The 13,099-nt window shown below is 43.0% G+C and overlaps 1 protein-coding gene across 1 annotated transcript; it reads left to right on the top strand.

The window, feature by feature from the left end:
* Positions 1 to 2,904: 2,904 nt before the first annotated feature.
* On the top strand, positions 2,905 to 7,865 carry LOC147526223 (uncharacterized). The gene is made up of 3 exons (XM_086630102.1): positions 2,905 to 3,135; positions 5,106 to 6,768; positions 7,858 to 7,865. The coding sequence occupies exons 1-3, from the start codon at positions 2,905 to 2,907 to the stop codon at positions 7,863 to 7,865; spliced, it is 1,902 nt and encodes a 633-aa protein (XP_086486228.1).
* Positions 7,866 to 13,099: the final 5,234 nt, after the last annotated feature.

Genomic DNA, 13,099 nt, shown 5'->3' on the forward strand with positions numbered 1-13,099 from the left:
CCTGCATTACCCATGGGGTTTCCTGATGGGAACAATGGGAACAGTAACTCAGGAGGGGGAGCAGTGGGGGGATCACCACCAACATCACCCCCTGCATCAACACCAACATCCCCCCCTGCATCAACACCACCAACATCACCCCCTGCAGCAGCAGCACCACCATCACCTCCTGCAGCAGAGGGGGAATCAACTCCGATTACTGCCCGAACGCGTAGTAAAACAGGACCAATTCTCCAGGCACCACTTAGAGAAGCTATGGGGCCGGCAGGACCGATGACAATTAAGGTCCCTTTTTATATGGGAGATTTGGACACCTGGAGGGAAGAGGTTAAAAATTACAGAGATGATCCATTAAGAATTACCAAAAGATTTGAATTCATAGTTAAAAATCAAAACCCAGACTGGAAAGATATAGACATACTGTTAGATGCAATGACTGAAACTGAGAAACAGTTAATTCTAAAAACAGCCCGAACTCAAGTGCAGGCTCAAATTACAGCCGGAACGATGGCAGGGGGAGTCGATCAGTATGTTCCCCTGATTGACCCACACTGGGATCCGAATGATAATACAGACCAGCGCACATTAAGGCAATATCAAAATTGGATAAAATTTGGATTAGAAAACGCGATCCCAAAGGCTGTAAACTGGTCAGCACTTTATGCTGTAAAACAAGGGCAAACCGAAACCCCCACGGAATTCTTAGACAGATTACGATTGGCGATGCGTAAATATACTACTTTAGACCCCTCATCTGAAATAGGGCAGCAACAATTGGTATCGTTATTTTTGGGTCAGTCATCAGACGATATTAGAAGAAAACTCCAAAAACTAAAAGAGCCTGAAGTGCGGAATTTAGAAAAATTAATTGAAGAGGCATGGAGGGTGTACAGGAACAGAGAAAGCAATGAAAGGAGAAAATTAAGTAGAGCATTAGCCACAGCAACAATCTCGGCATTACAACAACAAAGTGCAGGACCCCAAGGATCCCCTGGAAGTAGAGGCAGAGGCAGAGGCAGAGGAGGGCCTCGCCGGGGATCTCGAGGGAGTTTCCAAACAACGTTACGATCAAATCAGTGTGCTTACTGTGGAAAACAAGGGCATTGGAAAAAGGAATGCCCTAAATTAAAGCCTGAGGTGGTTGCTGAAGCCAAATGACGGGGACCTGGGGAATCTACCCTGGCGGATCCACTGGTTAAATTAAAGCTAGGGAACCAGAATGAGGAGGTGGAATTTTTAATAGATACGGGTGCCTCATATTCTGTATTGAATCAAGAACTAATACCTGTAGATCATGATTTTGTAACTGTAATAGGAGCCACTGGCCAGCAGAAAAAGGCTTTTTTTCTACAGCCAATTAAATTTCAGATTGGAAAACAAGTAGGGATTCACCAATTCCTTTATTTACCAGAATCTCCGAAACCTTTACTTGGACGGGACCTATTAGAGCAATTGGAAGCACAAATAATTTTCGAAAAGGGTAAGGTAGAATTCAAAGTAAAAGATGATCGATTAATTGAAGTTTTAAGTTTGGCTATGATCCAAATTGAAAAACCAACTGAAGGTAACTCAGAGATTGAAGAAATCCTAGATCAAGTGTATCCAGGGGTATGGGCTTCTGAGATTCCAGGTAAAGCAAAGAATGCTGCACCGATAAAGGTGGAAGTAAAACCTGGTTCTGGTGCAGTTAGAATAAAACAATATCCTTTAAGGTTGGAAGACCGAAGGGGCATAAAAGAAACAATTGAAAAATTCCAAAAATTTGGGTTACTGATTGAATGTGAGTCAGAATATAATACCCCAATTTTACCAGTAAAGAAACCAGATGGGAAATACAGAATAGTACAAGATTTAAGAGCAATAAACAGAATTGTGGAGGATCTGTATCCAGTAGTAGCAAACCCGTACACTTTGTTAACCAGTCTGAAGGAAACGTATGAATGGTTCACAGTTCTGGATTTAAAGGATGCATTCTTTTGCCTCACCTTGGCCCCTGAAAGCCGTAATTTATTTGCTTTTGAATGGGAAAACCCCGATTCGGGACGTAAAACTCAACTCGCTTGGACAGTGTTACCTCAAGGATTTAAAAACAGCCCTACAATTTTTGGGAACCAATTAGCAAGGGAATTGGAACTTTGGGAAAGGCCTCCAGGTAATGGCATTCTTTTACAATATGTGGATGATATTTTGATAGCTACAGAAAAGAGAGAAGAGTGTAAAGAATGGACTGTGAACTTACTGAACTTTCTTGGATTAAGTGGTTATCGAGTGTCATTACAGAAAGCCCAAGTCCTGCAGAGGGAAGTGATCTATTTGGGATACCTGATTTCCAAAGGACAACGACAGCTCGGAAATGAAAGGAAGGAGGCCATCTGCAAGACTCCAGAACCAACTACGGTAAAGGAACTTCGAACTTTTCTGGGAATGACAGGTTGGTGTCGTTTATGGATTCATAATTATGGACTGTTAGTTAAACCTTTATATGAACTACTGAAAGACAATCAGAAACAATTAATTTGGACTGATGAGGCCAAAAGAGCCTTCAAAGAATTAAAATTAGAACTGATGAGAGCCCCTGCTTTGGGCTTACCAGACGTGACAAAACTTTTTTGGCTGTTTGCATATGAAAAACGAGGAGTGGCCCTGGGAATTTTAGCCCAAAAGCTGGGACCCTACAAGCGAGCAGTAGCATATTTTTCCAAACAATTGGACGAAGTCAGCAAAGGATGGCCAGGATGCCTCCGGGCAGTGGCGGCTGTCGTCGTAATCATTCAAGAGGCTCGCAAGTTTACCCTAGGGCAGAAAATGATCGTTTATACTTCCCACGCAGTAATTTCTGTCTTAGAACAGAAAGGTGGACATTGGTTATCACCGTCAAGATTCTTAAAATATCAGGCGATCCTGATGGAGCAGGATGATGTGGAAATCGTTACATCTACAATAGTTAACCCTGCGTCTTTCCTGAGTGATAAACAGGAAACTGACCCCATCGTACATGACTGCATAGAGACAATTGAAACTGTCTATGCAAGTAGACCGGACTTGAAAGAAGAACCACTGGAAGAGGCCGATCATACCTGGTACACAGACGGGAGCAGCTTTGTGAAGAATGGAGTCCGAATGGCCGGGTATGCGGTAACAACAACTGAGCAGGTAATAGAAGCAAGATCTCTCCCAAAAGGTACGTCTGCACAGAGGGCAGAAATAATTGCCTTGGTGAGAGCGCTGGAGCTCGCTGAAGGGCTGCGAGTAAATATATGGACAGATTCAAGGTATGCCTTTGGTGTAGTACATGCTCATGGAGCGATCTGGAAAGAACGAGGACTTTTAACCACACAAGGAAAAGGTATTAAACATGCCGATATGATACTGCGACTTTTAGAAGCAGTTCAGCTTCCAGCAGCTGTGGCCATCATGCATTGTAAAGGTCATCAAAAAGGTAACACTGACAAGGAGGTGGGTAACGAATTGGCTGATCGTAAAGCGAGGCAAGCAGCGAAACAAGGTGAGGTATTAAGTTTGATCCCAGAAAAATCCTTATCGCTACCTGAAAAGGTAGAATATGATGAAAAAGATAAAAAGCTTATCAAAGATTTAAAAGCTAAGGTTAATCCATCAGGATGGGCAACAGTAGAGGACAATCGAATAATAGTTCCCTTTAGAATACTATGGATGTTGATAAAAACTGAACATGGCAAAACTCATTGGGGAACAGAAGCTTTATACAATTCTCTCTCTAAGCAAATAATAGCACGAAGTTTATTTCAAACTGTAAAAAATGTGGTTAGTAGATGTGAAACCTGTTTAAAGAATAACTCAAAGGCAGACAACCGGGTAAAGTTTGGAAACATTGACAAAGGATGTGTTCCAGGTCAGAATTGGCAAATAGACTTCTCGGAATTGCCTAGAAAAGGCGGGTATAGATATCTGTTAGTATTAACAGATACCTATTCCGGATGGCCTGAAGCATTTCCCTGTCTAACTAACAAAGCTCGAGAAGTGACTAAAGTTTTGCTAAGGGAAATCATCCCTCGGTTTGGAGTCCCTGAAGTAATTTCTTCAGACAGGGGGCCGCATTTTGTATCACAAGTAGTGCAATCTGTTAGTAAATTTTTAGAAATTGACTGGAAATTGCATACACCTTATCGACCCCAAGCAAGCGGGCAGGTGGAGAAAATGAATCACTTAATAAAAACACAATTAAGCAAGATTTGTCAAGAAACCAACTTGAGATGGGATCAGGCCCTTCCAATTGCCTTATTAAGGCTTCGAACTAAACCAAGAACTAAGGAAAAATTGAGTCCCTTCGAAATCTTATATGGGAAACCATTTCAAACTAGGTATCAAGGGCAAGATCTCAGTCAAGTTGGAGAAATGGGCTTACAACAATATCTGATAGCATTAGGAAAACAATTGGAAGAAGTAAACAAAGTAGTAATGTCCACCAGGGCACAGGGATTAGATTCTCCAGTGCATACATTCAAACCTGGAGATTGGGTTTATGTTAAAACTATTTCAGGTCACCCCCTTGAGGAGAAGTGGAATGGACCGTTCCAGATATTGCTGACAACCTACACGGCGATCAAGATCAGAGAACGACCTGCTTGGATTCATTACTCCCGGGTGAAGAAAGCACCTGAGGAACAATGGACAGCAGAAGCCACAGGACCAACAACAATAAGACTGACCCGATGTTAATTGTCACCATTCTGATAAGTATGATTGAAATGGTAAACACTTCCACTCCAAGTTGGCCATGGTCTCACGCCTACCTTAAGTCCACAGGAAGTATGGGACCATCTTTGAACTTAAATTTAGCTACTGTGGTTATGCATGGAATGCAAATATACTCAGAACATGAGTGGGGCTGGGACAAGGACAGTGAGGCTCCCCTCTTGATGGGAACAATTGGAGAAGGGATCCAAATAGGTTGCCGAATGACCAATGGAACCATCCATGAGAAAGCAACTCAAATTACTGTAGAAGGAACTAATAATTCTGTGCTCACAAAGAATCTTTGTGCCCTCGAAAATGAAAAACTAGAATGCTGGAGCAATTTTACATTAACTCAGCCTGTCTTTATAATTTGCCTCTGGAATACTCAGAAAGGTGACATGGCACTCACATTTAAATTCAAAATGGGCATTATTGAACCAGTGACAACAATCACTCCCAGCCCTAACATGATGACAAGTCCATCTAGCACAACGCCACCTATGCCAAATACTCTATTTTTTGAAATTGGACCTTACGTAATTCAGAATACAGGACAACAGCAGATATTGTTTAACCCGTCACGATCCCTCAGACGAGTTGAATTGTCAATGCAAAGTAACATCTCCAGTATCCAGCCAGCCTGTTCACCATTTCTGAAAACCTCTTACATGGGGTGGAAAATGTGGTTACATAGACGAAATATCTTCTCCGAAAAACGAATGAAGAGGGATGTTACTGGTATCCTGGGAACAGGAATGGGAATTCTAAATAATATAGACTCTGAGGTCCTAATGAATAAATTAGTTACAATAACTAGTGACCTAAACAAGTTGGAACATCCTTTACGATCTTCCCTTTTGGCTCTGGGAAGTGAACAGTGGCTTTTATCACGTACATTACCTCAGTGGGAGAACATAAATGAAAAAGACCATCAGTCCATTATAGATGCATTTGGTGCAGCCCAAAACAATATCTCTTTAGCTCTCAGCTGCATCCAAGCTCAATCGTGGATTCAATCCACAACAGCTATGATTATAAAGGAAGGTGAAGAAGGCACTTTACCCAATGAGATTCGGAAAGTGATATGGGATAAGGCAAATAATTTTGAAAAAAGATTCCAATCTTGGTGGCAGTTAGTTAATTTTACTTATGATCCCAAAAATGATATGGTCACAGCCTTTGTGTTAACTATACACAATGCTTCGGTATACACAATATATCCAATCATTGCATTAGGATTAAATCACAATGGGACTACACTGTATCCCTTGGAACACAGAGTGTGGGCACGAAAGAGTGAGAATAAATGGCAAACAATTGACATTAGCACATGCATTGTGCAAGGGCAACAAGGATTCATTTGTGAAAGCAATACCATCAGAGCTCAAGACATCTGTCTTGACACTGAACAGAATGTTTGTCACTTTGAGATACATCCTGACGAAAAACCTAAAACTGTACTTGTATATATAGGTAATGGCTGTGTTTGCCTAAGAACTTCCTGTAATTCCATTTTGGTAGATAACATTACTAGAAATATGAATGATCACTCTAACCTTTGTATCTGTAATTTTGTAACTATCACAGGATGCGATTTTACTTATTTAGCTCCCATCACATCTTATCAATTACTAAAATCTAACTATACATTGTATCATGACCTGCGGCCTACCCCTATTGGAATGAACTCAGCGTTGCTGAAAAGACTGGTGCAACATGAAGACTTAAGACGACTGCTGAAGCAAGTCCGAGAAGATGGACAAAAAACTCTGATAACTGTCCATCACGACGCTGAAGAAATACACCACGTCCTGGAACGAGTGAAGAAAGATGGAGAACATCATTGGTGGAATATTTTTATAGGGTATTCACCATCAGCAACTAGAGTGCTGCACTTATTAATACATCCTTTGCTTGTAGTATTAGTAGCAGTAACAATACTAACAATTGTAAACTTTATGTTCTGGTACCAATTAACCAAGTTGACTAGGAGAGTTTGGGTACTACTCACAATTCTTAAACATGAACAATATGAAATTTGCGAAAGAATTCGCAAGGATAAAGAAAAGGGGGGAATTGTTACCCAACAATAAAGGGGTTAAAGTTTTGTGTAGCAGTTTCATGAAGGGTTCAGTCGGCAGTAGGTGATTTACACATACCTAAAGAAACTAACAAGACGTTCATCCTTGAAGCTGCCAGCAGTGATTAAAACAGAGACTCTTTATCAAGAACTGTCTGCCCTTGGAGGGAACATCCCAGAAACTGCAGAAACTGCATAAACTTTGTTATCATGTTTTTCTAAACTGTGAACATGCAGTGACTTGGGGGAAAAGGTAATTCCGGCAGGGGGAGATCGCGACCACCGACTCACGGACCACCTACCCTAAATACACCCCAGACCCAAAAGAAAGGGGCGGAGGAGGAAAACTGAGCATGCGAAGTGATTTACATGAAAAGCGAGAGAAAATTAACCAATTGTTTAAGAATATGTAAATATGTTATGAATTATGCATGATTGTAGTGTATAACTAATTTTCTGTCCAGAAGCCGGTGTGCACGCTAGGAGGAGAAATCCCCCGTGCACCCAGCGCTGCAATAAAGAATACCTGCTTTCTAAAACTTTAAAACAAGTCTTGGAAAGTTCAGTTTCCTTTTCAGGTATCAACTTCTACATCAAACAACCACCACCTCCATCAGATCTCTTGGCAGATGAAGCAACCAAACACATTTTCTCACTTTCTTGAGTTGTTTGTTGCTGCTGCGCACTGTTAAACAACTGCCGCGTTCCTCTCCCGAGCTATTTGTTTTTCTGTGGATTGCAAAGAAACTCACGTGCGTAACTCTGCCTACCAATTTGGAACATGTTTTGTGATGAATGGCCCTAAACAAATGGAAGCTGATTATCATCAGAAGAGCCTTCAAGGTAATCAGCTTTTCAGTCAGCGTAATTGCACAGCTGCAACAACTTGATCCCGAGAAAGCGAGGTTGCCAAATGTTTAGCGGTAAAAAAAGGCAAAATAAAGATAAATGTAAGGTATATTGCAATTCTGTTTACCAAGATGACACTAAAGCAGTCCTAGTCATAGTACCCCACTCCAGTGTGTAAACACGTTGTGACCCTGGGGTTATGTTATGCTTAGGAAACTGAGTATCTCCATGGGAGATTGCTAAATGTTACTGTTTTTTAGATTTAACTCACACAGAAACATCTTAGCGGGAGAGGAACACATCGGAAAAATGAATCAAGATACTGGAGACTTAAAAAAATTAAACTTGCATGCCTGACTCTGAAGTTTAGTACTTTTTAGTACGTAAGAGGACTTTTCAAGTCATTACACATGACATTTTTATTGGCCAAATATTTGAGGAAACAGCTGCCCATTTAATTTCTGGCTCTAATAATGTGACTGGCACTTGGAGATGCCGTTGATTTGGGGTGGCTGTGATGCGGAGGCAACCAGGAAGCAACCGGGCAAAGGTTTGGGCTACACCATCCATCTCGAGAGGTTCTTGGGCTGGAGATGTTTCTGAAAGGCGTTCAAACTATCCCAAGGTAGCAGAGTCTTTTAGTTTTACTGAACTGTAACTGTTTCAAAAAGCCCAACTTCTGCTCAGTGGCAATTTCACTGATAATTTCATGCAAATAACTCTTAACAAACTGTATTTCAACAACGCTGATACGGGGATAGGTATAGGAGTAGGCATAAGACTACATAAGACTATATTAGCTATTATTTCTATGGATAGGTATAAGAATAGGCATAAGACTCTGGGAAATACAGAGCTCTGTGAAATAGCTCTGTGAATTGCTAGAAGTTATCAAATACTAATCCCTGCTTTGAAACACTAACTACTCGAAAAGAAGGCCTGTAAGAGAGACAAAATAAATGATGGCAAGGTTGTAACTCATGACCCATAGGGAGAAAAACAGACAAAGAGGAGAGATAAGGACTAACGAGAACTAACATTTGTCTTCAAGCAATAACAAGTAGGAGACAACCAGATGTCCACTCAAGGCCAGGGAAACGGTTTGACTCTACAGGCCCAGCCAAAACAAGAGTTATAGAGTTTTAGGGAAGAAGTGAAAACACACAGCGAGGAAGACCTACGGCCTTCATCCCAAAGACCCCTGCCCACGACCACCAGGAGGCGTGTCAAGGAGGAGCCTGAGGCGGATCCTGAGGTGGGGGCTATGGAAATGATCTCCAGGGAGAGACTGCCCTTTTGGGGGAGGGGGGTGATGAGTATGTCTGTATAAATACAAGAAAAACTGCTACGGCGGGTGTGCACGTTTGTGGTGGAGCGATCCCCCGTGCACCCAGCGCTGCAATAAACATACCTACTTTACAACTTTCCAAGTTGTGGAGTCTGTTTCCGCACCTCAGTTTTGGCGAGCCAGGCAGGAGACTCTCTGCTCGACTGTGGAACCGACTGCGGAGCGGACGCCCCTAGGCGCGCCCCGAGAACTTTCCTCGGAGGAGCCTCCTCTCCTCAGCCGATTACCCAGAGGCAGACAAGGACTTCCTGAGCCGCGGACAAACGGTATGTTTGGGTAAGAATGGCCGGAGACATCCGGCGTATGGGGCTGCTGGTAAATCGCGCGGAGACGTCCGGCGTGCAGCATTGTCCCCGGGCAGGGCAGGGTGCCCTGCGGTAAGGAGGGCCCTGGGGAGTTTGCTGCCTTAGAGGATCAGAGACTGGTGAGCTGGAATCTGTGCCAGCAAGATCCAGAGACTGAAAACAGAGACTGGTGAGCTGGAATCTGTGCCAGCAAGAACCAGAGACTGAGACCAGGGACTGGTGAGCTGGAATGTGTGCCAGCAAGAACCAGAGACTGAGACCAGGGACTGGTGAGCTGGAATCCAGATCCGGAGACTGGGCCAGCAAGAACCAGGGACTGGCAGGCCGCTAGCGATCTTGCGAGCAGATCGAGCAAACTCAGAGGCTGTCGCTACTTCCCTGAATGGCGAGGCGCCGTTTTGGCATTTCACTTGGGCGCCCGAACACTGAGTCTGACACAGAGGGGTGGGTAAGTAGCGCAACCTCACAGTCATATGGCTTATGGAATATTAGCAGCTGCAGAAGGGGTAATAGCTGGATCGGTAATTGTCTGTTATCTGCTCTGTTATACGTTCTTTTGTTCCTGTCGTTCTGTGTTTTGTGTAAGTAACAAGAGAAGACATTTCGTTCCAGCCGCACCTGGCCCTATACCCTGAAAAGGGTGAGAGGTGTCAGAAAGCAATGGGGACGATTTGAAATCTCTATATACTGTTATCTATTGCAAAATCTGGTACTGTGTATTTCGTAAAGTTTATACCATTCAAAGTTTATATCGTCTAACATCAGCGCATGTAATAAGGCCTTTTAATGTTTGTATAAGTTTGCCAGGCTAGCCCTGAAATGTGTGATTTTGTGATTAATCACTGAGTGAGTGTTTAAGCGAGTGAGACGCAGCCTGGCTGCGGAGCAAGTGTGCCGTTCTGATCCATGGTCCCGTGTTCTCCGTGAGGAGAGCGGCCGGAGACGAGTGAAGCGTGTGATACCGTAAAAGCGTACGTGTGAGTGGGTGAGACGTGTAGTTGTGCACAAAGCGAGTGCAGAGTCTGAATCCGTGGTTCAGTTCTCCCACGAGGGAAACAGCCGGAGACAGACAAAGCGAGTGACAAACTAAAAATTGTATTATTATTATTCACATGAGCATCAGACAGAATATTAAGGTGCAGTTAAAAGGGAGAAATGGAGTAAAGGGAAAGTAAGTGAAATGGGGGGAGGAAAAAGTAAACCTTATGAAAAATCCCCTTTGGGTTGTATATTAACACACTGGAATGATAGTGGGACAAGGAGGCACAGAGAATACAAAGAAACTAATCAAATATTGTAACCAATGGTGGCTGCTTTATAAGCTAGAAAATGAAGCTAAATGGCCCAGTGAGGGTGGAACACTAAACTATGACACGCTTTTACAATTAATGTGTTGTTCCTAAGAAGGGAAGAAAAATGGGATAAAGTTAAATACGCAGATATGCTCTTTGTTCTCCGAAATAACCCTGAATGACAGAGAGATTGCAGACTAATGCCTCCACGAGATCCTATAGTCCTTGCATTAGAAAAGGAAAACAAGAGGGAGAACAAAAATAAATTAAAAAGCTGCTGCTCAGTCTGCAGCATTGGACAAAGGTGTACTAGAAAAAGTAAAACCCGCCAGGGCACAGAACAAGATCTAACTGATATTTTCAAGCCTTCCCCTCAGTCTCAGGAGCAAAATGAGGACTCAAACGAGACCCCTACTCCTCCAGACAGCCCGATATCCTCCCGCACTAAGAAAAAAACGGCCGGCGGCAGCAGAGCAGCCAACAGCACCAATTCTGCAGGCACCCCTCCAGGAAGTAGTAGGACCGGATAGTGGGACAATAAGAATTAAGGTACCATTTTCCTATAATGATTTAAGGAAATGGAAGACAGCTGCTCAGGAATATCGCAGCGATACAGTAAGCACCACCCAAAATCTTAGATTCATAATAAAGCAGCGCAACCCTGATTGGAATGATATGCAATTATTGCTAGAATGTTAACTGAGACAAAGAAACAATTAGTCATAAAAACTGCCAAGGATCTTGCAAAAGATCACTATGAGGCTAGGGGAGGAACAAAAGGAAATAGAATTTTTACTAGATACAGTGGCAACATACTCCGTTTTAAATCAAGCCTTAATGCCTTTAGGAAATTATTACATTGTAGTAAAAGGAGCAACTGGCCAGAGTGAAAAGGCTTACTTTTTGAATTTTTAAAATATAAACTGGGTAAGCAAGTGGGCATTCATAAATTCTTGTATATGCCAAACTCCCCAAAAGCCCTGTTGGGAAGAGATCTATTAGAACAATTGGGAGCCACGATAAAATTCAAGAAAGGTGAAATTACTCTGGAGGTAAATGATCATCAGTATGTACAAATAATGAGCTTGCTTTTAGTTAATATTCCCACAGAAGGAAAAATCGACACGGAAATCACTGACCGGGTGTATCCAGAAGTTTGGGCAACTGATGTACCAGGATGTGCCACAAATGCCCAGCCAGTGGTAAAAGAAATCATAGAAACAAAATAGCAGAGGATCAATACACTGTGGTTGCTAATCCATATACCCTGTTAACCACTCTGACTCCTGATTTGACTTGGTTTACAGTTTTAGATTTAAAAGATGCCTTCTTTTGCCTCCCTCTCCATGAAGCCAGTCAGAAAATCTTTACTTTTGAATGGGAAAATCCCAAGAGTGGTCGAAAGACCCAGCTCACCTGGACGGTGTTGCCACAAGGTTTTAAGAACAGCCCTATGATTTTCAGAAACCAGCCAGCAAAAGACCTAGAGTCATGGGAACCACCACAAGAAGAAAGAAAAGTATTACAATATGTAGACGACCTCCTTACCACGACTAAGACCAGAGAATCCTGTGTCATCTGGACTGTAAGTTTACTAAATTTTCTTGGGCTCCAGGGGTACCGGGTTTCTCAGAGAAAGGCACAAATAACATTGCAACAAGTTACAAATCCTGGGTATGAAATCAGTGCTGGTCAGCATTTCCTGGGTCAAGCCCGGAAAGAAGCCATATGCCAGACCCCCCAACCACAGACTGTGAAAGAGCTACGAACTTTCTTAGGAATGATGGGGTGGTGTCGGCTCTGGATATACAACTATGACTTGCTTGTTAAACCGCTGTATTCTTTAGTAACATCCAGCCAAAATACCTCCAATGGGATACGGAGCATCCCACCAGCTGAAAAAGGCCCTGGTGTCAGCGCCAGCATTGGGACTTCCTGATGTGAGTAAACCATTTTTCTCAGAGAATAGCATTAGGGATACTGGCATGGGACCTGGGACCATGCAGACGAGCTGTGGCGTACTTTTCCAAACAACTGGATGTTGCCGCAAAAGGATGGCCCAGTTGCCTGAGGGCAGTGGCAGCAGTCATCCTGAATATTCAAGAGGCCCGGAAGTTTACCTTAGGCCAGAAAATGACTGTTTTTGTGTCCCACACAGTGTCCACAGTCCTTGAAGCAAAAGGGGGACATTGGCTCTCCCGCAGAGGTTCCTGAGGTATCATGGCCGAACAGGATGATGTAGAAATTATAACTACTAACATTGTTAACCCAGCTTGATTTCTCAGTGGGAACACTGGAGAATGAGTGAATCGTGACTTTCTCGAAACAATTGAGGCAACACACTCCAGCCGTGCTGACTTCAAAGATGCCCCCATGAAGGGGGTAGAACACTGGTTCACAGACGGAAGCAGTTATGAGTGGAATGCGACATTTGGGATACGCCGTCACCACTTCTGAAAAGGTAATAGAATCGGGACCATTACCAACTGACACCTTGGCACAGAAAGCT

Source organism: Tauraco erythrolophus, chromosome W (assembly GCF_009769465.1).
Source record: "Tauraco erythrolophus isolate bTauEry1 chromosome W, bTauEry1.pri, whole genome shotgun sequence".
In the NCBI taxonomy this organism is placed as follows: domain Eukaryota; kingdom Metazoa; phylum Chordata; class Aves; order Musophagiformes; family Musophagidae; genus Tauraco; species Tauraco erythrolophus.